Consider the following 26604-nt stretch of genomic DNA (forward strand, 5'->3'; position numbering starts at 1 on the left):
CACACCTAGAGTACTACTACTAATAATAATCCTTGCATTTGATATAGTGCTTTTCACGTCGGGAGGACGTACCAAAGCGCTTCACAGAATAAACTGTAAAGTGAATTGACTGTATATTTGTGGGCGAACGCGGCAGCCAATTGCGCACAGCAATGTCCCACAAACAGTCGTGGATTGAAAATGACCAATTTATTGTTTTTGTTTTGGAGGGATTATTATTAGGCTCTGTGTGGAGTAAGGAAACTTGCTCAAGGTTTCGCCCTCTGCCTGGAATTGAACTCAGGTTTCTCGCTTGCAAAGCGGTACAGGTTTAGTCACTGCGATATAACCGGCATGCCTGAGTCGGTGAGGACGAGAACTACAAGGATGATCCTCAGTATTAGAGGAATGAGCTGTGAGCTAAGGCTCTTCAGTCTTGGAAGATGTCTCAGACTTTAGAATACAAGATTTTAAATGAAACTGAGCAAGTAAACCCGGAACAATACTTTCAGATGGAGCAGGATAGCAGAATGGGATGACAGAAAAAAGTTAAAACGTTAGAAGGTGAAAGACTGAATAAATTGTAGTACTATGATCCCTTTACTCCATCTTTCTTACTCCACCATCGCTGGCCATCTTTCAGCCACTATGACCCCACTTGGGAATTCGCTCCCCCAGCTCCCTTCTCTCGCCAGCTTCAAAACCTTGAAAACCTCTCTCTTTTTCTTGTGTCAACACCCTTCAATCCTACTTGCCCTTCTCCCAATCATTTCTGTGAAGTGCTTAAAGATGCCCTTCTAAGTGAAACGCAGCATACAAGTTATTGTTGTCGCCGTTCGTCCCTTGATAATGTTCCCCCTTAAAAGAATATTGGAAGAAAAATACCTGACATGGAGGCAGCGATACAAAGTAAGGAAACCTAGCAATGGGATTAATTTTACCCATTAAATTTAAATTAATTTTAATCGTGCTATTGCAAATTTCATAACTGGGGACACGAGTTCAGCATTGGGCTAGACAAATTTAATGGCCCCTTATTTCACTTGACATTTTGAAAGAAATGTTCTTGTCCAACTAAATTAAAATTTGTGTTTCCATAATTAAGTACTGAACCATCCCCGACTAATCTGTATGATCGCTCTAGTCGGCTTGGAACTTTGCACTGCAGGTGACTGGGAGTACTGGAGATGGATTAGAGATGCCTCCGCCTGCTGGCAACGTTGGATCACAGCAGCAGTGAATGTCTGCAAACCTATAAATGAGTCAAGACTTACATTCTGCTTCGATGAGAGAGTCTGCTATCCACCCTCGACTGAGACTGGCCCAACTGTGGATATGGAAACAGAGCAGATGATGGGTCATCATTACAGAATACAAACTGACCAAAATCTTCTCAGGAGCTACTTAGAGAAGGTCCCTGGCTAACTTGGTAGCACTCTGGTCTCCAAATCAGAAGTTTGTGCACTCAGGTCTTTGAGCTCATGCGTCGGTTAATACTCCACTGCATTGCTGTGGGTGGGGGGGGGGGGGAGGTGGAGAGCGCTGCATTGTCAGAGGTGCCATCTTTTGGATAAGATATTAAACAAAGGTACGATATTAAACAAAGTGTTCTCCTGATGTCCTGGGCAATAGTTTTTAAAGGAGAACTCTGGACTCCACTTTAAGCTTCTCCGGGAGAATCTAGAATTCCCTTCCTTTCCACATTTACCAAATTGAATCAATCAGATCTGGAAAGCCAGTCAGACTAAGACCAATTTGATTGTCGTTGGCATTTCAGATGAAGTCAAGCAAATCGAACCAGATTAGAGTGTGTTAGGAGAGAAGATTGTATCATAGCTTTTGGGAGGGAAGAAACTATCACTCATTTCTGAGAAAAAAAAATGTACANTTTTTTTCTCCCCATCCCGTTTTAATGAATGTAACTGACGAAAGCAAAAGGAACAGCTTAGAAAATATCCCTGTTTTATCAAGTGAGTGTCCCAGAACGGGTGGTCCTACGTAGCAAAGCATGGAATAATGAGAACAAAATAACATGGGTCACTATCTTAAACAAAACACATAAAAAACTGATGGCAACTATTCGTCATGATTGAATGAAAGACAATGTAAGAGAAACGTGTGCATCTTTCAGTCAGTGTTTCCTTTATTTCAAATGTATTTTGTGTGTGTGCGCGCGCACACGTTTGTGTGTGGGTTGTGTGTGTATAGTTTCTTTTAAGACGCTTTACATCTGTCCTGGAGAATATACAAGGAAAAGAGAACACTTTTGGGATGAAGAGAGAGAGATCCTTACTAAAATAAAATCTACTGGCCTTTGGTAATTTTCACAATTTCATTGCGAAGATGAAAGTGTGTATATGCGTGTGTGTGCGTGCTGGGGTGGGGGAGAGAAGGAGGGAGGGGGGAGAGAGCAGGAGGGAGGGGTGGGGGGAGAAAGAGGGAGGGGGGAGAGCAGGAAGGAGAAAAGAACATGGTGGTGGGGAGGAGGAAGATATGAGGGCTGAGTGGAGTCTGGTTTGATTGTAAATGTTTTTCTTTTAAAACACAGAATCCCGTCTCCCTGTGTGCAGGTACTCCTTATGGCTAAATTATTTCACATACGCTCACACAATACAAAAGAAAAGTATATTATAACACAAAAGACACCTTAGGAAAGCTGTAATTAAGTAGCACGGTGTATATATTCATTTTTTCTTGACTATTAAAACCCTGATCGACATGAGGACCCTACAAACTTTTTACAATTCTGAACACAGAAAAAAACCCGACAATAATGCAACTATTCATTACTTTTTTTTGTAAAGGAAGGGATGCAGGGGAGGGAGGTGGGAAAGGGGGGTTGGGGGTGGGATGTGTGTGTGTGTGTCAGGGGAGGGCGAGTTAAAGGGGATTGCTTCTGATCGTCTATATAAGACAAAAGAAAACTTATCAGTAGTTTTGCTGTGAAGTGGGAGATCCCATAAAGTGAATCCATTAATATAAAATACTGCCATTTTTTTTTGTCCTCACACTTCTGTAAAAGCGACTTTTAAAAGAAGATAATTTTGTTCTTAATGTTTTTCTTTTTAAAAAAAAACAAGAAAAAGAAAGAGTGCGCTGGTGACAAAGTGTCAGGGCAGCATGTGTGTGTGAGCGCTGCAGTGTGCACTTCAAGTGACATAAATCCTGGATACATCATATACACATTTTTTCATTACTTACAAAAAAAGGACATTTCAGAAGGATTCTAATGCTTAAGGAACCTCGGGACTCAGGAACTGGTTAGTAGCACCTTTTTTTTGAGAGAGAAACTAAATTGCTTCAAAAATGAAGAAACAAAGACGAGAGGGAGGGAGGGAAGATGGAGATGGAAAGAGAGAGAGAGAGAGAATGGAATGAGTCTCATTCACTGTTATGTCCTCAGTGCATTACTCTTGTTTGAATAAACGGCAGAAAGTGCCTTGTTGGGTGGGGTGGGGGGAAACAGGGAGGGGGATGAGGTGAGGTGGGGGTGGAGGGGGGGGGGGAACAATCTCTTCTCACTTTCTTCAAGCTAAAGGAAATAGCTGCGTCTCGGTCCCGAACGCTGAGGTTTCGCAGCCAGACCTGGTTTCCAGAATGCACTCGATACTCTCGACATGAGGTACGTACAAACAAGTATTAAATGTGAAGAGTTTTTTTTTTGCTTTTTTTTTTGCTTTGCACAGTAGCACCATTTGTAAATGGAAGACAAGGCACCCTACAGGTATTATTTAGTTAGTCGTTTCGCTCTGTTCTTCTCCTCCGTCTCCGGTTAGAGATTGCCGTTGGTTGCTTGGGCTGATGCATTACGTACTCTTCATGCACACTTGGCAACGGCTTACGCGGGTGCGCAGTTCCCCGGCTTTCAGAGTCTCAGATTGCGGTTTGCTGTTGTGCGGTGAAGAGAGCGAGGAAGACGAAGGGAAGAACAAATAAAATAATTTAGTAAGGAGTACGCGAATGAAAACTGCGGACAATCTAGACTCCTCTGTCTCAATCTAGGTTCAGTCTCCATTCGAGCTTTGCCCACGCTGTGACTCATGCAGAACAATGTCCACACTGAACGGCAGAGTCCAGTGTCATTCACCACGAGGTTGTCACAAACAGGCTCGGATGTCAGTGTTCCTTTCTCTGGGGCAAATAATAATAACCCTTGCATTTGGTGTAGCGCCTTTTCACATCATTGAGACATCTCAAAGAGCTTCATGGAATATATTAGAAAGTGTACATATTGGCAGCCAATTGCACACAGCAGTGCCCCACAAACAGACGTGGATTAAATGAGTAATTTTTTTTATTACCCCAGAAAAGCAATCTGCCAATCAACTAACTACCAGGTTTCTACCTACTGCTAAGTAAACAGGCGTATGGAGTAAGGAAACTTGGCGAAGGTTTCCACCCCTTCCGGGAATCGAAAACCAGGTCCTCTCATTTTCGAGGTGAGTGCTCTAACTACTCCACAAATCCCCATTTTATCTCCAATCTCTCACCTGAACATCTCTGAGTTCTCCACTGTAGCCAGCCAGAAGCTGTAGGAATTGGCGTAGTAGTTACACGTTCCTCGTCCGTGGCACTCGATGAACGGAGCGGAGCGGAATTCCTCCAAGCAGGAGCCGGGAGATGCCAGAGCCTGGCCAGACCCCTCAGCGCCCGCACTGGTGTGCTGTGAAAAAGAACAACAATCACGAGAAAGCCTTCCCCATCAGTCATCAGGTGCTCCATATCTGATACAGGATCGACCATGACAGAAAGTCGCAAAGCGTTTCACAGGGTTTTACTGCAAAGTGTAACGACTGTTGTGAAGAGGGACTAGGATCAGAAAACCTGGCTGCTTTTAGTCTCCCCTATTCCTGGGACGACCAGTGCTAATTCATCATCCACACGAACACCAATTTGGCAACAGCAGTGGACAACAAACACCCATGAAGTGAGCGACTAATTTTATATGGGGGACTGTCGGCCAGGACACTAGGAGAGAGAAACTCCCACCTTTTCTGGACCAGTGTCATTGGATCTTTAAAGTTCACCTGAACAGGCACAGATGGTCCTTCAGTATAACGTCTCATCCAAAGGACGGCAACTGTGATAAAGCAGTGTTCCTCCCAGCACTGCGCTGGAGTATCAGCCTGGATTATGAGATCAAAATCCCTGACGTGGGGCTTGAATCCATAAGCTTCTGGCCCAACGATGAGAGTGAGCCAGGCTAATGTGAACAAGTGACTATATGGATAGGTTGGAAGAAACATGGCTGTTGGGTTTCGGTAAGAAAAACAAAAAAAGTCTCAATGTTGAAAGCCGGGTCTTACCATCATGAAGGAATATCCGATCCACAGTGAAATCCAGCCGACAGGACACCCTGGAATCTGTATGTTCTGGCTGTGAATAGCTATGACCATGGCTGGAGTCTCACACACACTGCACCTATAAGCAACAAGCAAAAACACGTCAGGCTTAACATTGAACGACAACAATAATCCTCACATTGAACACTGCACTTAGCAACATCAAAACATCACAAAGTGTTTCACAGGAAATTTATCATCCACAGGAGATCGGCAAACTTGGCAGGGAGCGGGAGTCCAACTAGCGAGCTCCTGCTCCTAACAACCCTGCAATCCACTCCATCATCCAGGCTGTCCCCAGCAGGAATTTTCAGGGAAAAGATCAGGAGCCTGGATGGATTGGAAATCTCCCCTCCCTCTCCCCTGTGGCCGACCGTCAATCGTGATGAACAGTTCAGGAGCGAGCTGCTGCAATGTACCCAGCTTCAGAAGGCTTCCTGACTATTGACTGTTGAATTGGAGACGTTGTATTCTGCTGAATTATTGATGGAAACCAGCTCAAAACATGATGTGTAATGAAAGCAAATGTCTGAAATAGCCATTGGGTGAAGTAGCAAGGTTAGTTTGGGGGGGATGGATGGGGGGGGTGGATGGGGGGGGGGAAAGATGCACCAAAGAAGGTTTTTGAAACCTTTCCACATCGAAGAGGGTCAGATGAAAAACGCCCTTCATATTTGACCGCAGCCTTGGAGAACTCCCTTCTCACTGCCCTCCCAGTACACCATTGAGCTGCTTCTTCAACCAGTCCAGAGTCCTGGCTCCTGGCCTCAACCACCCTTCCTGCAAACCCACTCCAGCCATTAATTATTAAGTGTCAGCCTGGCTTAGTGGGTAGTGCTCTCGCCTCCGAGTCAGAAGGCTGTAAATTCAAGCCCAAATTGAAATTCTGAGCTCCCTGTTCAGGCCGGTACTCCAGTGCAGCACCGGGATATGGAGCAGGCCAGAGTCTGCTGAACGGAGGGATTGGACCAGTATGTATGGGTTTAGCAGGCCACAGAGGTAGGGAGGAGCAAGGCTGTGGAGGGCATTGAAGCTGTGAACGTATATCAATATGTTTGAAAGACATCACCGAGGCAGACGCATTGGTCACCTGCTGATGAAGGGTCTGATGCTTTCCCCACTGACTGGCGCCATGCTCATTGGCATGGGCTGGGGGGTGGAGAGCCAGTACGAGTAGTCATTCCTGGAGGCAAAGTTGCAGACGTTGTTGATGTTGCAGAACATGAAGGGCATCGTGCTGAACCGCCTCAGGCAGCTCCCAGCCGTCCCTGGGCACAGACACAGAGCAACAACCAGTCAGTCAACAGAGAGGCAGGTGATTTAACCACAATAATTATATTAATAATCCTTGCATTTGATACAACACCTTATCACGTCATTGAGATGTCTCAATGCTTCACAGAATATACTGGACAGTGTATTGATTGTATTTTTGAGGGCGAAATGCGGGAGTCGTGGATTGAGTGACTTTTTTTTTGAAGAGATGATTGCCTCCAGAAAGCGCTCTGCCAATCGATTAGCAACCGGGTTCCTACTCACTGCTCGATAAACAGGCGTGTGGAGTAAGGAAACTTGCCTAAAGTTTCACCCCGCCCAGGAATCGTAAATTGGATCATCTCACTTGCGAGACGAGCGCAGTAACCACTACACAACAGGACTCCACAAACCCCAGCCCGGGTTGTCCCAAGAGACAATTCTCACCTAGATCCTGACCATGTGCCCTCTCATTGCCCTGGACGTAAAGCAGCGAGAAACCTTCGTAGATCTGTTGGGTTCCGGCAGGACAGACCGGCACATCCCTAGTCTGACTGTGTCGGGTTAACAGGAAGCCGTGAGCTACAGAAGCCGATCCAGGAGGCCCTGGAATTCCGGGAATGCCATCCGCACCAGGGGAGCCTGGAAAACCTTGATCGCCTGTTTAACAGAACATTCACACGTGAGCTGCCTTCACACAACGCCATATCGACCTGTCTGCTCCCTCTGCTTAGCGGGCTCCGGCCTGCTCCACATCCTTGCCCGGCCCGCTCCACCATTGTCGGTCGGGCCTTCAGCTTCTCTGTCCCCAACCTCTGGAACTCTATCCCACAGTCCCTTTGCCTTGCTCCTTCCCTTGCCTCCTTCAAAGCACGATTCAAGAACCCTCCTCTTCGACCACTACCCTCCCTGCCCTCCTGAAAACAGCGAAAAAAGCAAGTAGCACGTTGGATTAGGAGTCCAAGATGGGAGGAAGAAATTATATAGTCAAACAAGCTATATATTATATCCCCATTCAGAATCAACACCGTACTCAGAGGTGTTGGATAATAATGGGAAGTGCAGGACATTTCCCTGACCCTTCTTGTCTATCGGAAATGCTCAAAGCCAAGGTGACCGAAGAATAGGAAAAGACGAGGAAAGTGTTCTCATTCTCAACCATAATCTTCTAGCTCTTACCTGGTTGTCCTAAGGGACCCAATTCTCCTTTGGCTCCTTGGGGGCCGTTGAACCCAGGAAGACCCTTGGCACCTAGGTCACCAGGAAATCCCGGGGAGCCTTGAGAGAGAGAAAATTTATATTTTTGTAAAAAAAAAAGGAAATTCAACACATGTTCGTCAGTGCTCATTCTTCATTGAAAGCAATGTTGGGATCTGGACTCCAGAGTCCTGAAAGAGTGCGTTCAGGAACAGGTAAAGGCCATTCAGCCCACTAAACCTGTTCTGCCAGTTTATTAGATTCTGGCAAACCTTTTAATTCCATTTCCCCACCTTTTCTCCATTACCTTCAACTCTTCTTAAGTATCTATCCACTCGCCACATCCCTGTTTTTAAGGAACCAAAATAATTTTGCAATCAAACGCCTTCTGTGTGCCCCACATTCTCACAGCCCTACGTGTATGTGTGAGTGTCTGTGTGTATATGGGGTGGGCGGTGTGTGTGTATGTGAAGAAACAATCTCCTTTGATCTCTCTTCTAACCAGCTCAGCTCTAAAGTTGAGATCCCTCTCCCAAAGGGACATTTGTTCCCTGTCTGTCTGCTTTGGGTTTGTAAACATCACACAGCAAACCTTGATCATTACAGAGAACATTCCTTTAGTTGGCCATAACTTACCGTTCAGACCTGAAGAACCTGAGGGACCAGAAGGTCCTCTGGGACCAGGCCGGCCAGGTGATCCTGGTGACCCTGGCTCGCCCTTAACATACTGTAGAGGAGGTTGAGGGCCAGGTAGGCCAGGGGCACCTGCGAAACAAAGTTACAAGAATACTGATAATGCAATCGATGCATCTGATACAGTGCCTGCACATCTCAAAGTGCATCACACAATATATTGTAATGTGGAGTGAATGTATTTTGTGGGCAAAATACGTAGCCAATTGCGCACAGCAGTGTCCCACAAACAACCGTGGATTGAGTGCCCTGTTTTTTTTTGTTGGAGGGATTATCACCCCCTGAAATCAATCCGACAACTGACTAACAACTGGTTTCCTACTTACTGTTATGTAAACAGAGGTGCATGGAGTAAGGAAATTTGCCTAAGGTTTTGCTTGCGAGGCGAGCACGCTAACCACTACGCTATGGGACTGCACAAAGGTCCAAGAAATGAGATCGATGGGGAAAAAGAACAAAGGGAAAGAAATTCAAAGAGAAGGAACATTTTAAACAAATTATTTACCTGGCAATCCAGGCGGTCCCAAACTTCCTGGCTCTCCCTTAAGACCATATGGTCCTGGGTTTCCTTTTGCTCCTGGGAAGCAAAATACAAGGGCCTGGATTAAACAATTTTTCCAATAATGCTCAATTATCACTTAACTAATTAGTTAACAGGTAATTATTAATACACTCAGCATTGACTGTTAGAATCTCACAAACATTTGAACTAAAATACTAGAGCATTCAAAGACATCCCAATTCCCCACCAATAATGTCACACATTTAATTGCTCCCTGATTGAGGGGTCTAATTTTTGGTATTTCTTGATGGGATTCCTACATAAGGAATATCAGGAGTTGCAGATACTCTGAGGCGGAGTTCTCATGGGGTTGGATAGGATGGAATATTGCAAAATTGGTATTTCTAAATAGGGGTGCTGAGATCATAACACATCTATCTTATGTCACTTGTGTGTGTGTGTGTGTGTGTGTGTATGTGTCTGAGAGAGAGAATTTTGGAAACATCACCGTCAATGAAACTCAAGACATTCAGAAGAAGGCTGAGCATTCCCTGGGCCAGTGTGTACCACAGCGCCAACCCTGGCCTATTACTGCACACCCATGAAGAGCAAGATCTGACGATTGGTTGAGGTGTAAAGGATTAGTGTTGCTCAGTAAGCTCTTGCCCTGTCAGGCCCTCAATGGCACGAGGAGCCAATCACAGCGTGTCTCCCCACTCCCTTACCTGGGAATCCTGGGATGCCGGTTAATCCAGGATCTCCTTTGTACCCAGGCAGCCCGGGGTTCCCCGGAACACCCTAGAGATAAAAACACGGCAGTTTACAGCAAAGAGAGAATGAGAGAGGAGTTTCCTCGCTGGTCAAAGCCAAGCCAGTCTTTCAGGTGGAATCACCCTTTCCTTACACCAGCATAGATCGCACTAAACGTGGGAGGCAATGGAGGCTTTACTCTCCTTGGCTCCACCACCAACCTGCAGCATCAGCCAACTTCAACATCCACTCAGTTGGATTGGCCAGTTTCTTGCAAGGTGCCGGCACAGACATGATGGGCTAAATGGCCGTACATTTCTAGGCTTCCAGTTATTAATAATGTGAATAATAATCCTTGCATTTGATATAGCGCCTTCCATATTATTGAGATGACTCAAAGTGCTTCATATGATATACTGTAAAGTGAATTGATTGTGAATTTTGTGGGCGAAAGTTATTAACTAACGTATTGATGTTACATAACAGTTGTAATGTATTCATGTTAAATAGGCATGTGCGCAACCGTAGATTCTTCCCATACCTGTGTTCCTGGCAATCCCGGCTCTCCTTTAAGCCCAGGGTAGCCTGATGTCCCCGGAAGCCCAGGCTGGCCTCTTTCTCCTTTGATGCCCCCAAATCCTGGAGGACCTGGTGATCCCATTGGGCCTGGAAGACCTTTAGACCAGCAAACTCATGTTAGGCTTTCATTTCAAAGCAGGTCAGGCACAAGCGCTGCAACAACTGCTAACAACTACTGTTTAGCTCAGTGTTGGGCCGATTATTGAGAATAATTCCAAATGTCAGGACTACAGGCAAGGTCAGGGTGTGTGAGTGGAGAGATCTCCCAAGGGCTGGGAATGAATGAAGTTAAGATGCAATGGAACACGCGCAGAGATTGAACAAAGCCACGAGAGTGAGCGAGCGAGCAAGGCAGGAACGAAACGAGATGTTGCCTTGATTTGTCGTCATCATTGAGATCGCTCCCTGCTCTCTTACCTGACCTTCCTGGCTGGCCTGAGAGCCCGGGAAGTCCTTTGGGTCCTTCCAGGGATGGCCCCGGTGGTCCTGGGTCCCCTGGCTTGCCTTGCTGACCTGGGAATCCTGGGAATCCTATATCACCTTTAGTACCCGGAGCTCCGGGACCTCCTGGGATGCCTGGAAACCCTGGGTCTCCTTTTGTTCCTGTTTAGGAACAGACACAAGAGAGTAAATGCTTTGGGACCACTCTTGTACCTCTCTCTGTAAAGTCCCTGCCAAGATATCTCTCTGGAGGGCCTGAACTTATTGAGTAATGTTCTCTGCTGATTGAATGAGAGGAGAAAATTACTGCCATCCCAGCTCTTATCCTACAAATTAATTTTTCTAATTGTTTATGAATGGAACGGGAAACAGATACAACCTGAGTCACATTACTGAGTCTATGAACCACACCCATGTGAGATTACTATCCACTGGGCGATTTACAAAGCCACATGGTGGGAAGCCTGGAGAGAAGGGCTTGATTTGGATTACTTCTGGGAGGTGGGAAAGGAGAAATCTACCAAGGTCAGCTTGTTAGTTGAACCAGTCACTGATGGTTACCTCCTCATAATTCAGTGCTCTTGCCCAACCTGCGCCTTATACTCTCCGGAATTAGATAACAGGATGTATCCCTCCAGAGAGAGAGTGCGGATTCCATTCCAACAATGTGTAGGTGGGATGTGGGGAATTCTCAGTTGGGTTTGGAGACTCTTAAGCATGGTGTTGGGCTTCCGCATGTGTCAGACACCCAGCTAACCTCCCAAAAATTATTAATTCCTGATGATAATTCCCGTTCTCCAGATGGCTTCCTTACCTGGAAACCCGGGTAGTCCCGGGGCGCCCGGGCGGCCCAGCCCCGCGGGACCTGGAGATAAAACCACATTGATCAGGTCAGTGGGTGGAAACAGGAAGAATCATTTCAAAACTGAAAAGAGAATTGAAAACATCTGACAGATGTGAGACTGTTCTAAATGCCCATCATTCAGTGTTGCTCGCTCCATCCGCTCTGTCAACTCAAGCCTGCTCCATGTCTACCCGTCCATTTCCCCCCCCTCCATTACCCCTGCCCGTTTCCCCACCCCCATCCCACCAGGAGTGGGTGAGTTTTCAGCCACTTTGCCTTGCTGTCTGGAACCCTCTGCTTCACTCTCCACTTTTGACAGCGCCTTCGGCCACCTCCTCCTTACCCCTCCTACCCCAATCGCTTGCCCAGATTCGACTACCCCTCCAACTCCATGAAGCGCTTTGAGATGTTCTCTCAATGTGAGAGGAGCTGCAGAGGAACACCTATGGTGGCTGTTGTCACTTAGCTTGGCTGGTTATTGTTGTCCTTAGACACTTATTCAGCTGCTCGGACATTCTGGATCTCAGTCGCTCTGAAAGCCTCCCTCAAAGGTACCACAAGGGGGGCTCAAGCCTGGATTTGGATCAGGAATCGAACCAGGCCATCGTCACAGGAGTCACAACCAACATCTGGTCAAGGTGAGTCAGTACGATCCTTGGTCTGGTTACCATCTCAGAGCTTCTTCTACACTGATTCTCCCCATTCCCCACCTCATCTCTCTCCCCCAGCCCACCACTACTAACATTGTGACTGCGATGGACACTCAGCCGAGAGGGAGCATTATAGAAGGCACCATTGCTGTTATAATTTCTCCCACGCCCCGGTTGGGTTGAGTGCTGAGGGGCACGAACCAACCTGGGTCTCCCTTCATCCCAGCGGGGCCTGGAATACCGTCACGACCCGGATTTCCTTTCTCGCCAGTCGGCCCCGGGAGCCCCGGGCGTCCCCCCTCACCTGCAAACAGAGCCATCAATTAATTCCACACAACACTGCAGCGCGTAAACAGGCTGTGAGGCCCAACCACACCACAAAATGTCTGTGTCTATACTCCACTATCCCTCACACCACTCCTCATCTCCTCTCCTGCCTCGTTTCCCCCACAAAATACACAGTCACTACACTTTACAGTATATCCTGTGAAGCACTTTGGGATGTCTCAATGATGTGACAAGGCGCTATATCAAATATAATTATTATTAACATCTCCTCTCCTTAGATCCGCTCCCTCACCAGTACCAGAAGAGAGAAAGAGAATCAGTGCCTTTATCCGGGGATGAACTTCCACAAGAATACGTTCAAAGGTAGAAACCTTTACATCACTGACGTCTCTTGATTTACATTTTCAGATTTAACGTGAAAAATATTACTTCTAAATAAAATAATTTGCTGCGTCACTCAGATCCAAATGCAATATATAGTTTATGAAAGAAATGAAACTCGCTCGATTGAAGGGATTATTTCCCCCCAGAAAGCAATTCGCCGATCAACTAACAACCGAGTTCCTACTTACTGCTGGTAACAGAGGTGTGGGGAGTAAGGAAACTTGCCCAGTGTTTCAAACCCAGGTGAGTGCTCTAATCACTAAGCTACAGACTGGCATCAAAGCCCAGAGATACCTGAACAATCAAGCCTAGAGTTCATTCCAATTTGCTTCACGCTGCCTGCCACATACCTGGTAACCCAGGTGGTCCCATCAGACCTGGCCCACCTGGCAAACCATCAGGTCCCTTGGGGCCAGTGATGCCAGGGTTACCTGTAAGTCAGAGGAAGAAACAACAAATGATGTGGTGAGTGAAAGCCTCATAGAAAAATGATTGCCAACACTGAGAATAAAGACTCTTTGTGCCAAGTGTTCAGAACGCAGAATTCATATGGAAGCAAGTTGCCAAACAGTGACTGGTCATTCAAAGGGCAAAGATGCCCAAACTCCTTGAGTCCAAAGTCACCTAGTTCAAAGATATCTATCTATATATATATATATAATAGGCCACTCTAATTCTTTCCCAAAGCCAGATTAATATACTTCTATTTTTGCATTTTATTTTGAATGGGTTGGGGGAGGCATAGGAAAGAGGAGAGAGGTGGTGAAAAGTTTTTCGTCCATCCAGTTTGATGCCTGCATCCAAGATGGCGGGTGTGCATGGCTTGCTCCAGAATGCCCCTGTTCTCTGACCACACCTACAATGCCTCCTCCCTCCAATGGGGGACGCTGCAGTCTCTCCAGCTCAGCGCAGCTTAGCTCAGTAGCTAATTGGGCGACACTCACCTTGGTACCCTGGAAGGCCACGATCTCCTTTATAACCTGTTGCCCCTGGGAGACCAGGCAGACCAGGGCTTCCCGGAGTACCTTTGACTCCAGCAATGCCAGGGAAACCGGGCGAACCTGGATCACCCTGAACAGGAGAAACGGTGAGAGAAAGGGGACAAGTGAGAGAGCAGTGGAGAGAGAAGACATTCACGTTAGTCCCAGTCATCCAAGAAAGTCTGGGTGACTGGGACTAACTCAACAGACCAAGATTGAGCACCATATAAACAGCAGACTTTCTGATAAATGGTATTTTGATATTTGAAGGTTTTGACTAATGTATATAATAGAACTCACACATTATATAATATAGTTACACAAACACACACACACAACATATTTTGGTTCTGTAGTGCCCTTCACATCACTGGGGAGAAACGATAGGTGACCACCGACATGACCGAAGAGCTAGGTTTCAAGGCGGAACTTGAAGAGAGATAGAGTAGGGGCTGAGATGGAGGGGTAGGGAGATTAAGTGCAGAGGTTAGGGGACTTAAGGATCTGCCAAACAGTCTGCTGTGTAGGAGAATTGGTGCACACAGGGTGTGGAGAGTGCATCTGTTCTCTGCCTGGGTCACGATTGTGGTAGTGAAGGACAAAGAAGTGTCAGGCTGTGGAGAACAGGGGAGCTACGCTCATGGGAGTAGGAGGAAGAGCTGGTTAAGGCGGGCAGGAGAGGGAGACAGTTCCCTCCCCCCACAGAAAAGACAGCAAAGTGACATTTTGCGGTGAATGGAATTCTGCATGGAGATCAATCGAGACTCACCTTAGGCCCAGGAATCCCAGGGTAGCCAATTGACGGCACCCCCGAGTCACCTTTTTCACCTTTATATCCTGGGAGACCAGAGGAACCTGGAAGCCCAGGACGCCCGGATATTCCTGGAAAACCTTTAGCACCCGATGGACCTGCAGAATGCCAATAACAATTCGCATCACATCTGCCCTTTATCACAGGAACACACACATAAAGAAACAACAAAAACATACAGTTCTCAGGAATCGCAGGATCAAATAATATCTCCTACACTCGCGCCTCTCATCATTGTATAGCTCTGGCTGATGTTGAGCTCAAACTCAGGGTGGGTTTTGAGGCCGTTTGGGGATGACTGTCTAGCAACATGTTTTCCGTGAAGAACCGTACCTGGAAACCCCATTTCTCCCATTGATCCTTTTTGGCCTGGTGCCCCGGGAAGGCCAGACTGCCCCGGGTATCCTGGGTCTCCTTTGGGACCTAAAAATAATAAGATATAAAATGTTCAGTTCTCAATCGTTCTCCCTAGAAGTGGGGGGGTGGAGGGGGGGGGTTCTTCTCCATTCCTTGAGACATCGTCCTCCTCCCTGCCCCCACCTCCCCATCACTACCCTTGAAAATATTTATTCAACAGCCAACCCATTATTGCTGTTACATCACATGACGCAATATATGTGAAGCGTCGCTTGGAAACAGACACGTCGCTGATTTGTATCCAATACATAGAAAGAGCAGGAAAATGTCCAGACGCACATCGGGTCCACTCCCTGGACAGATAGTCGTTCATTTTGTGGCTGTTGCTGGGCCCAAACTGCCTGCCACATATGTCTATAAAATACACAGTCACTGCACTTTACAGTGAGATCCTATGAACTGCTTTGAGGGGTTTCGTCCCGGTGGGGAATCAAACCGGCTTGCGAGGCAAGCGCGCTAACCACTATGCTGCGGGACTCCACTTTGAGGGAGTCGCATGTGAAGTTCTGCCTGTTTATCACCACCATGACTGGGACCCTCCTCACAGTATATAATATAGCTGGTGACTCTTTGCCTTTCGCTCTCACCTGACCCTCCAGGTGATCCTGGTGGACCATCTTGTCCCAGTGCCCCTGGGTTGCCAGGTAAACCCGAGAAACCCTTTTCACCCGAATACCCGGGCGAACCTAGAAACAAGAGAAGAAAATGTTTTACCACATGAACCCCACACTTCTCAAGCCAGTTAGACCCGCGAGTACGGAGTAATGTGTGCTCCAGTACCTTGTCTTTTGGAGTTTTTCTTGCATTGTTGGCGTGCCAAATTAGTCCAATGTTTAAATACATTGGGAAATGTTTTGCTGGTACATGGGACATCTCTGTTACTGGCATACCTTGTGCAAGGCTAAAGATGCCATTGGATATTGTTACCCTGAGGGCTGCTCACTCCGGGCCCATGGTTAGAGATGGAGCACTAATGCCATCGGAGAATTTCAAGCATTTAACATTGAGCTGTGTAGGTGGTGAGCAAGGGTGACAGGCACAAAAACACCTCAGAAGATCAGAGAGAAGAGATGTGGGCAAGGAAAGACAAAGTGGACCCTGGAATTCGACTGGGGTTCCTGCTGTCACGTGTAACATGGCCGCTGACTGAGCACTGTACACTCACAAACACAACCAATTCTATCCATTGAGTGACATCAACAGCTGGAACAAGGTTGCTGGGAAAGGTGCAAAGAGGCCGGAAAACTGGACTCGGTTAAGAAACAGCTTGATGTTGTAGGGTGAGTTTCCTGGCAGGATGCCATCAAGTGGGGCCCGAATCTCTCTTGTGACTTGCGACTGAATAAAAGAAGACTGAAGAGTTGCAAGTCTCCTCCACACATCCCCTTGACCATTTTCCCCTCAAGTCACATCAACGACATGATACGTGGTCGTGGAGAATTGTATCAAGTGCCTTTACTGAAGGAAGGGAAGTGGGGATGGAAGGAGTGAGGGAGGAGGAAGGAAGAAGGAAGGAAGGATCATCCAACCTGGAAATCCCGGATCTCCTTTGGGGCCTCTTTGAAACATTGCGGGGTCAATGTATCCAGGAGGGCCAGGGATGCCAGCCTCGCCCTTTACACCTTGGAATCCGGGCTGACCTGTACTTCCGGAGGAACCTGGACGTCCTTCATTACCTTGAACATTGGGAAACAGATCCAGGTCAGAAGAACAAAGAGAAACCAAATGAAAAAAAGTCATCATTAACCCTCCCTCCAGGCTGCTACAAGACAGCCAATAAGCATCTCTCTCCAGCCTCAGGAAGGGCTAGACACCTAGGCAGAAGCAACCATGCTCGGTCCAGTCAATTTATTCCTCAATTTATTCCACTCGTATCAGCAGCGATCAGAGAGGGCTCCTTGCCTGTGCATTCCTTTATTGGGTGTCCACAAAAGCAGTCACTTCACTTGACAATAATTACTGGTAAATGTTTTCCTGCCACTTACCTTTTGGACCCTGAAAGCCAGGGATCCCTGGAGAGCCAGCTGGACCTTGGGGCCCTGGAGTCCCCATCACACCCATATCACCCTTAGCACCTGTGGATAAAGAGAAAGGAAATCAATCACCAGGAGCAAATCTCCTACCGCCGATCTCCTTTCACCCTCGAAAAACAACCGGCACACATATAGGCAGAGAAGAACAATGTCCTTTTACCAGAGCCACAATGTGTTCCAGATCCTTCCCCTGGATCTCCCCGGCCAAATTCCCTCCGCCCCACACCCTCCCTCTCCTCTCAGAGACCCTCTGACGACATACATCATACTTCAATCCGTGCCATCGGTTCCCTCATTCTGTTTTCCTCCTTACTTCCCACTGTGCTCCACATTGTCTTTGTAAAGCACCTCTTCCTTGTCATTTTGATAGGTGTGAGGCAGGAAATTCCACTCACCGGGAAAGCCTGTGAATCCGTCTCTTCCTGGAGGACCTGGAGTGCCAGGAGGACCTATTGCCCCAGGGCCTCCCGGGAATCCTGGGTTTCCTTTGTCGCCAGGAGGACCTGGGAGATCGAGCCCCAAAGGCCCAGGGTCCCCCTTCTCGCCACTGGAACCCGGTATCCCTACGGTTGCACCAGGAAACACGTTAGCACCAGCACACTTTGCAACACATAGATAGGAAAGAACCAAATCGCTCATCCCTCCCTCCCACCCAATGTTATAACATAACTCCCCTTTTCTCCCAGTGCTAGTCATTCAGTCTTCTCCCAGGGTGGGGCAGAACATTTACATAATAATATTAATGTAAAGTCTGGGTACGCAGAAGGTATTACCGATCTCTATCGATTAACCCGACTAGCTTTACTATCTCTTGGGAAACAGTTGGATGCCGTGACTGAGTGATGGTGGGACTGGTTTTCTGGAAGGAGATCAAGTAGACCAAAGGGCCTTCTTCATCGGAACCTCTCTTCTGATCTCAAACTACGCAACCACGGCAGCGGTCTCTAGTTAACACGTTGTCCTCGATCTGTAATGAGGAACAAGGTGTTCAGAGCTCTCTCGGCTGTTGGCTCTGATGGCAAAGGGACCGCACGGTGTTAAACTGGGACATGTGGCAGGAGATTAATGTTATACTTAAAGTAAAGAGGTCAGTCCTGGGGTGTGTTCCCACTCACTCTGCTCAAATGTTGATATGAAGTATTCCTCAGTGGGGTCAGGTGATCAGGTAAAGCATTGGTAGATGCAGAGTAAACGTTGCTCGTACGCTACTCAACATTACACCTTAGCCTTAGCTGCAGCCCAGACTGGACAGTGAAGGCTTTGGACCCAAACTGAGGGTTGGATCAAGATGGGTGGAGGACAGGCAGGGTAGGAGTAGGAGGGTGACCGAAGGCGTGGTAGAGGAAGGTCTTGAGATGGGCGTTGAAGGAGGCAAAGAAGGGGGGAGGCGAAGGGACTGTGGAATGGAGTTCGAGAGGGAGGGAGCAGAAAGGCTGAAGGCCCAACCCCTGATGGTGGAGCGGGCAGATCGGAGGGAGCGGCCAGGTCAGTATGGAGTTAGCAGGTTACAGAGTATCTGTTTACGAGCAAGCTACGATGTGCTGACGGGAAGAGTTAAAGGGGCGGTTAGAAGAAAAATTGCATCAGGCAGAGGAAACCCAGCGTCACAAGCAGCGGTCAAGGTGGAACATTTAAAAGGAACTAGATAAACATCCGAAGAGAAAAAAGAGCAGGAAATTGGATTAGAGTTGTTAGCAAGAATGGAGGAGCGGGAACAGCTTTAAGCTCGCTGGCTTGAAAGGCCTCCTCCTGTGCTATTATTTCTATGATTTGTCTGAACTAAAATAGTCCAGCCCGCGTCAGTGTGCGTGTCCAGCCCGCGTCAGTGTGCGTGTCCAGCCCGCGTCAGTGTGCGTGTCCAGCCCGCGTCAGTGTGCGTGTCCAGCCCGCGTCAGTGTGCGTGTCCAGCCCGCGTCAGTGTGCGTGTCCAGCCCGCGTCAGTGTGCGTGTCCAGCCCGCGTCAGTGTGCGTGTCCAGCCCGCGTCAGTGTGCGTGTCCAGCCCGCGTCAGTGTGCGTGTCCAGCCCGCGTCAGTGTGCGTGTCCAGCCCGCGTCAGTGTGCGTGTCCAGCCCGCGTCAGTGTGCGTGTCCAGCCCGCGTCAGTGTGCGTGTCCAGCCCGCGTCAGTGTGCGTGTCCAGCCCGCGTCAGTGTGCGTGTCCAGCCCGCGTCAGTGTGCGTGTCCAGCCCGCGTCAGTGTGCGTGTCCAGCCCGCGTCAGTGTGCGTGTCCAGCATGTCTGTGTCTTTGGCATTCAGTCCTAGCGCCACAAAGTGACATAGAGGAACACAGGGCACAGATATTGTTATCTCCCTCTGCGGAAAGTCAAAAGAAAAGCAAAAAAAAACCAACACAGAACGCCTTTTCAATGAATCTATTAAAACCACCGGCAACTTCCGAAAGCAAGTACCTGGTTGCCCTGAGCAGGTGGAAAGGTCCGCGTGTTAGGGTCGCCCGGCAGTTGGCAGTCACCAGTAAGCGGTTACAGGTAGCCCGTAAAGCCAGTCAGTCATTGGTTAGAAAACAAAACCAAGCAGATTGAAGTTTGAAATAACTTCAAAAACACAGGTTAATGAAAACATTTTTTTCAAAAAAATGGTTTTCTTTCTTCTCCCCCCGCCCGCCCCCGCCAGCAAATGCTTCATAAAAAAACTCGATAACACCCAAGTATCAATATTGACGATTGATTGATCTTTTTGATCCCCATGCCGCTCATCAAATTTTTAAAATAAAAATTCCCTATAAAACGAGCCAGCGTGCCTCGGGGCGGTTGAGAAGCGAGGCGGGCGGGTGGGTAGAGCTGTTTCCCAGTGTCGGTGGCTTTTGTTTGGCGAAATTCTTCCAAAATCCTGGTTCATCTCGTTCTAAAAGGCATTCATCATCCCAGTCACAGGCGAGACTCAGGCAGTGTTATTGGGAGCAGCCAATTGTTCTGTCCTGTAAAGCCATCAGCTCTGCCTGTTCAACCTCCCACACTCAACCTCTGCAATATTGATACCTGGATGGTCCCCTACCATCAAACTGCACACAACATGAACAGAGAGATATGGAGAAGTGGAAAACACAAGCCTTGGTTAGTTAGCAAGTGCTTGACATTGGATGCCTAACTGAAGTCATGCTCTGGAGTCTAACATGCAGCGTAAACACGGAACGTAACGGACCGAATAGGTGGTGGTTCTTTCCGAACATCCATCTCAATAGTGACTTCCACAGGCTTTATTAGGAAGGGTGTTCCAGCTCCTAGTTATTGGAATTGAGGGGCAGGGTGACTGTGGGGGGGGTTGGTGGGGGGTGGGAGGGGGAATTTCCAGTTGATACCCAAGGCATTTCTAAATGGAAAGCACACGTCAGACCCCGTGGTCACAGGTTAGTACGCTGAACTGTCTGATTATAAGCAGGCGTGTGTTAAGCTTGTGGGAAGAGCGTCAGTGATTGAAACAGGAGACAGTCTGTCCGTGCAATCTTGGTCTGTCCGTGGACCTCAAGTTAAAGGATTCCATCCTGCCATTCATTCTGCCTTTGCATGCGGCTGGCCCAACTCGCAAAGTTTTGCATGTGGGCTGTTAACCCAAACCCCAAGTTAGCGTAAATTCACCAGTAATTCTTCACTTGAGATATATTAATCCAGAGTTGGATTTGTTTCCCTTTGTCAAATTTCCTCTTAAAAAAAAGACCGGCCACAGGAAACATGGTGTGAGCATGTTCTTTCTTAGGCTCAAGATCACCATCTTCAAAAGTACATGGTTGGGTCAGAATTGGGGCTTCCGAGAATCTAAAGGCTGCAAATTTGAGGTCGGATTTGAGGCCGTTTTCTAAAATTCTGCATAATCAGAACGCCCGAGAATAGGAGGGGTCGTGGACCTTGTTGAAGCAACTGCTGATGTCTGAAACCTCTGTGTATAGAGGAGGCGATACACAGGACAATGAGCACTTTATGATCTATCTAGACGCTGGGCTACTAAACGAGGCACAGCTGTGGCAATTCCTACCTGGTAGCCCTGGAGACCCAGGCAGACCCTGCGGGCCTGGAAGACCTTGACCACCAATCCCAGGGCTACCTGGGCCACCGGTAGCACCCTGGGGACCTGGTAAACCGGGGTCACCTAGAGGGGGGAGGGAGATGGGAAGAGAAAAATAACAACGGGTTATAAAACCGATGTTTTGTTGAGGAACAAAGTTAATGTTCTTCACTGAATTTATTTCAGGTTCTGGGTTGGGTGGGCACATCTTATTGCTTGGGAGCCATCTCCCAATCCATTGGCCCAACCAACCTTCGCAAACATTCAAAACGCTTACCTTTGACCCCCGATGTGCCATCCAATCCTGGGCGACCCGATGACCCTGGTAACCCGGGAAATCCCGTGTCACCTTTGGATCCAGGCAGCCCATCAATGCCTCGTGTCCCGGGAGGCCCCATTGGCCCTGGTACCCCGAGCCCTGGATCTCCCTGTGTGAGGAAAAACAATCTCACCAATTTTTTGAAGATGGACTGTCTTCTCGTGCTTTCCTTCATTCAACCCATCAAGCCCTCACTTCTACCCTCCCACCACAAAATGGGGCTGATAGGCTCTCAGCTGTTTTTGCATGCTTAAAATAGTAATAATTATCTTTGGATTTGATACAGCACTTTATCAAGTCATTGAGACAACTCAAAGTGCTTCACAGAATATATTGTAAAGTGGAGTGACTGTGTATTTTGTGGGTGAAACTTGGCAATCAATTGCCGACAATAGTGTCCCACAAAGAGTCATGGACTGAGTGACCAAATTATTATTATTTTTGAGTATTTATTACTCCTGGAAAGCAATCCTCCAATTGATTAACAACCGGGTTCCTACTTACTGCTAGGTGAACAGAGGCGAGTGGAGTAAGGAAACGTGCCCAATGTTTTGTCCTGCCCAGGAATCAAACCCGGGACCTTTCACTTGCGAGGCGAGTGCTCTACAGGACTCCTCCTGCCGCCCATTCAGAAAGTCACCAAAGAGACAGTAAATTACGCACCTTTGACCCAGGACGTCCTGGTTGACCTGGTAACCCATCCAACCCTGGTCTCCCCGGACCCCCTGGAAGCCCTGGTGGGCCTGTCAGTCCCAAGAAACCTGGGAAGATTAAATGGACAACACACACCATCAAAATATTACTTTCGGGAGCACAGAGCTCGATCCATCGATATCCATCCACAGGAACCTACCTTTCGGCCCTGGTGGCCCTGGGAATCCAATCCCCGGCACCCCCGGATCCCCCTTCAGTCCTTGCTGACCTGGTAAACCAGGCTGTCCGGGCAGGCCAGGGTCACCTATAGGACAGATGGTGGGAAAGTCAGTCTACAATCTATACAGTATACAGGACGCCCAGGTTACAAAGCAGCTTCCTAGCAAAATGTTCCACTGACTAGCTTTTCTTGACCTCAACGATCGATGACACAGGACGTACATGTACCATTGGGTCTAATTTGCAGGTTGAACAGCATGCAGGTGCCTTTATTTACAATAATTAACCAATTAAAAGGTTTAGGGAAGCCCCCCCACCCCACCTGAAAATTAATACGTGTACATAACTAAGGTCATTCATATGCACACGGATATTGCACATGGATTGTTAAACCCAACCCACAAGTCAGACCGTGATGCTGGACTCTGGGTGGCTTTACCTGGGATACCTGGCAGCCCAGATTCACCCTGAGGCCCTGGAGAGCCGGGCTGTCCAGGTTGGCTGATCGTTCTTCCCGATTCACCTTTGGGACCTGCAAGGAACAGAGGAGGGTTAGCCCTGACCCATGTCAGTGTAGGAAACATCAACCTGCTGGTAAATCCCCGAGTGCTTGCATTGACAGTCAGTCAGCTAAAACTGCAGCTTGCCACTGTGGGCATTCGCTGTCAAGATTCCTCCGGCTTCCTACCTGATAGGGCGTTGGCTCACAGGGTTAACGGAGCCTGAATCAAACAAGAAGCTCTTTCAAATATCTGTGGGAGTTGGCACACACACATACACACAAGACCCACCTGGGATTCCGGGCGATCCTGGCCGGCCTGACACTCCCTGTTCACCTTTTCCACCGATGGGACCTGGGAGACCAAACCCTGGTGGTCCTGGCGGCCCTCGGTCTCCTGGGAATCCTGGTTGCCCTGGGCTTCCTGGTTGGCCTCGCTCCCCTTTGAAGGCCAGTCCACCCTGAAAGAGTTCCGCTGCCGTTAACTGAACAGAATGTGGGTTGTTCTCGTCACATGGCCAAGGATTTTCACACCGATGTCTTCAGCGCAGAGACATGGTGGTCAGGACCTTTCTCCCGCTCGCTTTCCCTGAACGTAGACTGATGGAAAGTCTACTCTGGGGGCATGGAACTCTAGCTCTCAATTTCAAAAAGATGAGTCTTTGAATTGGAAGCCTCATCACCCAACTCCAACCCCAGCCCTGAATCTCATCCCCAACTCCAGCTCCAACCCCTCCCCAATCTCAGCCCTCAACCCCTCCCCAACCCTCAACCTAACTCCAACCCCAGCCCCCAAACCCTCCTCAACCTTACCCACAAACCCAGCCCCAACCCAACTCCAACCCCAGTGAGCATGGTTCATTTCCCTGGATGCCTGGAGTAGCAGAAATACTTACAGGTTCGCCTTTGGGCCCTGGTAGCCCAGGCGCCCCATCTCTTCCTGGACCTCTATCCAATCCCGGAAGTCCTGGGGGTCCTGAGAAGCCAGGGTCGCCTCGGTCACCTTTCGGACCCGGAAAACCGAAGCCGCCTCCTGACTCGCCCTTTTGACCAGCTGTCCCCGGGTACCCTGGGGTACCAGTCCCCCCCTAGAAAGAACCAAAAGAGAAGCAAGAGTATCAAAGTCACTGAAAGTGAAACCAACTGTTAGTGTTTACTGGACAACAAACATTTTATTTATTTACACAGCACCTTTCACGACAGGAGGATGTCCCAAGGCGCCAGACAATGAAGGGATTACATCCAAGATGGGGGTGGGAGTCAAGAGGGGTAGAGGGTAGGGAGGGTTTGGGGCTGGGAGGATTACCATTGCTGTGGTCAAAGAGGAAGGCCTTGAGACGGGCCTTGAGGGAGGCAAGGGAGGAGGCGAGGCGGAGGGGTTGCGAGATGGAGTTCCAGAGGGTGGGGTCAGAGAGACTGAAGACAACAACAACCAAAAGTGAGGTTAGGAGGGTTTATTTATTAGGCACGTAACACAGTGACCAAAAACTAGCAGCTGAAGCAGAATGCAAGCTTTGCAAGCGAGAGACCTGAGTTCAATTCCAGGCAGAGGGCGAAACCTCGGGCAAGTTTCCTTACTCCACACAGAGCCTAATAATAATCCCTCCAAAACCAAAAACAATAATTGGTCTACGACTGTTTGTGGGACATTGCTGTGCGCAATTGGCTGCCGCGTTCACCCACAAATATACAGTCAATTCACTTTACAGTATATTCTGTGAAGCGCTTTGGGACGTCTAGAAGACGTGAAAAGCGCTATATCAAATGCAAGGATTATTATTATTATTATTATTATTATGTGCTTTTAAAAGGGAATGAGACAAAAGTTTGGAAAAAGAAAAAAGTGTATGTGCTGTGTGTGGTGGGGTGGAGGCGGGGGTTGGGGGCAAAGGAGGGCAGGGGAGTGGGACTAAACAGAGCTCATTCAGAGAGCTGGCAACAGGTATGTATGGTGGGCCAAAGGGATATGGGGCAAGAGTGGGTAATTGGAGTTGACGTACAGATCAGCCATGATCCTATAGAATGGCAGAACAGGCCTGTTCCTATGTCTCCTTCTGTGGCCTTGTCTCAGGCACGGCTTCTCATGTTTGAGGTGTTTGGGAGATGGTCGCGGCCACTTTGGATAAATACTTACAGTCAGCCCCGTGGGTCCCCTAGGTCCGGGTAGTCCTTTATCTCCTTTCCCTCCAGGAAATCCCGGGCGACCTGAAACCAGGGAATGGTAATTAACTGACCTGCTTTTTCCCGCTTCGACCGAGATAAGTCAAGTCAAATGACGAGCGATGTGGAGATACGAGGGCCCAGTGAGGTGGGAAAGAAAGCCCATTCAGTGTGAGCGTGACATGAATAACGTTACAGACCATCGAATGGGAAACGGGTGGAATTTAAATGATTTGGAGAAACATTTGTGAGTGAGAATTAATCTTATCAGAAGGACTCAGCGAGTGGTTTCCCATCTATCCTGATTTCCCAGTTGAGGTAAAGGCAGCGCTGTCCTGTGTTGCACTGATTCCTACCAACAAATGGTCGCAGGGTGAAGCCTTGATCTGTGCTGAGTTCACAGAATTCACTGTAAGGTGTAGTGACTGTATATTTCGTAGGCAAACGTAGCGGCCAATTTGCTCTCAGTGAGATCCCACAAACAGCCATGAAGTGAAGGCACAATTTTTTATCTGGGGGATTGTTATCCAGGAACCAGGGAGAGAGAAACTCCCTTCTCTTTTCCAACAGAGCGTGGGATCTTTACCATCCACCTGAACAGGGCGCAGACGGGAGCTCGGTTTAACGTCTCATCCAAAGGACGACACCTCTGATGATGCGGTGCGCTCTCCCCCCCAGCACTGCGCTGGAGCCTCAGCCTGGACTGTAAGCTCAGAGTCCCCCACACCTCAATCTGCCGACACGCTCAACCAATTAGCCGAAGCTCCTCGCGGTCACACTAACCCACCTGGTTCTCCAGGGAATCCGGGAGGTCCTGGAAAGCCAGGAATTCCGGGCCCTGTGCCAATGCAGTTGAAACAAGTGTCTCCGCGATCACCTAAAGGTTGAAGGAGAAATGGGATAGAGCATCTCAAAGCACTTTAAAACTCTTCTTTTTTCAGGTGCTGAAATTCTTCCACAAAGATCTCCAGGTCGGTCTCAGCCCAGAGGGTGGTGACACACCACATGGTACAATAGAGACCGCGCTTGTTGAGTCTGGCACGCCCCATCTTACAGCCACGGGTGTCGTGTCAGCGGGCGGGTGGGCGAGTGGACGCTGTGGATAAAGAGCCCTCACCTTTCAGACCAGTCTCCCCCGTGAAGCCAGGGGGCCCCGGGGCCCCAGGCAGCCCCGGATTTCCCGTCTGGCACTGCTCCCCAATCCCCGGTTCTGAAGAGACAAAACAACCAAAGCTCAGCCACCAGAGCCCAGCGGGTAACACGTTCCTTCCCGCTCCAATCTCAGCAACAAGAACTTGCTTGCGGACATTATTTAAGATGTTATTGTTGTCAATAATAATAATTATTATGACATTTACTCCTAACTGTGCACTGCTGCTGTTTATGAATAATTTACAGTTAGGAAAAAAGACTTACGTGCAATTCCTGGGCGGCCTGGAGGTCCCGGGGGTCCGCTTGGGCCTGGTTGTCCAGGCAACCCCGAGGGCCCTGGCAGTGTGGGACCAGTCAGGCCCTGGTCACCCTTCTGGCCTCGTTCTCCAGGGAAACCTGGGGTGCCTGGTGGGCCTATGCTGGGTTGTCCTGGAAGAAAGAA

At 48.5% G+C, this 26604-nt stretch overlaps 1 protein-coding gene across 1 annotated transcript in view; it reads right to left on the reverse strand.

The window, feature by feature from the left end:
* Positions 1-3310: 3310 nt before the first annotated feature.
* Positions 3311-26604, reverse strand: part of LOC103179092 (collagen alpha-5(IV) chain) — a 34026-nt gene continuing 10732 nt past the window's right edge. Inside the window, exons 21-52 of the mRNA XM_042340838.1 lie at positions 26427-26591; positions 26128-26220; positions 25798-25887; positions 24985-25055; positions 23747-23938; positions 23143-23311; positions 22791-22883; positions 22332-22436; positions 22142-22239; positions 21437-21587; positions 21130-21243; positions 17540-17707; positions 17097-17186; positions 16641-16787; positions 15699-15797; positions 15028-15117; positions 14653-14792; positions 13848-13974; positions 13254-13334; positions 12437-12535; positions 11552-11602; positions 10714-10899; positions 10259-10392; positions 9693-9765; positions 8971-9042; positions 8409-8537; positions 7755-7853; positions 7023-7235; positions 6412-6589; positions 5286-5400; positions 4470-4642; positions 3311-3867 (exon numbers count right to left, since the gene is read on the reverse strand). Of these exons, the coding sequence (XP_042196772.1) occupies positions 3786-3867; positions 4470-4642; positions 5286-5400; positions 6412-6589; positions 7023-7235; positions 7755-7853; positions 8409-8537; positions 8971-9042; positions 9693-9765; positions 10259-10392; positions 10714-10899; positions 11552-11602; positions 12437-12535; positions 13254-13334; positions 13848-13974; positions 14653-14792; positions 15028-15117; positions 15699-15797; positions 16641-16787; positions 17097-17186; positions 17540-17707; positions 21130-21243; positions 21437-21587; positions 22142-22239; positions 22332-22436; positions 22791-22883; positions 23143-23311; positions 23747-23938; positions 24985-25055; positions 25798-25887; positions 26128-26220; positions 26427-26591 (3887 nt within the window). The 3' untranslated portion in view covers positions 3311-3785. The remainder of the gene's footprint in view (positions 3868-4469; positions 4643-5285; positions 5401-6411; positions 6590-7022; positions 7236-7754; positions 7854-8408; positions 8538-8970; positions 9043-9692; positions 9766-10258; positions 10393-10713; positions 10900-11551; positions 11603-12436; positions 12536-13253; positions 13335-13847; positions 13975-14652; positions 14793-15027; positions 15118-15698; positions 15798-16640; positions 16788-17096; positions 17187-17539; positions 17708-21129; positions 21244-21436; positions 21588-22141; positions 22240-22331; positions 22437-22790; positions 22884-23142; positions 23312-23746; positions 23939-24984; positions 25056-25797; positions 25888-26127; positions 26221-26426; positions 26592-26604) is intronic.

The sequence above is a fragment of the Callorhinchus milii genome, unplaced genomic scaffold, assembly GCF_018977255.1.
Source record: "Callorhinchus milii isolate IMCB2004 unplaced genomic scaffold, IMCB_Cmil_1.0 Scaffold15, whole genome shotgun sequence".
NCBI classification, from domain to species: Eukaryota; Metazoa; Chordata; class Chondrichthyes; order Chimaeriformes; family Callorhinchidae; genus Callorhinchus; species Callorhinchus milii.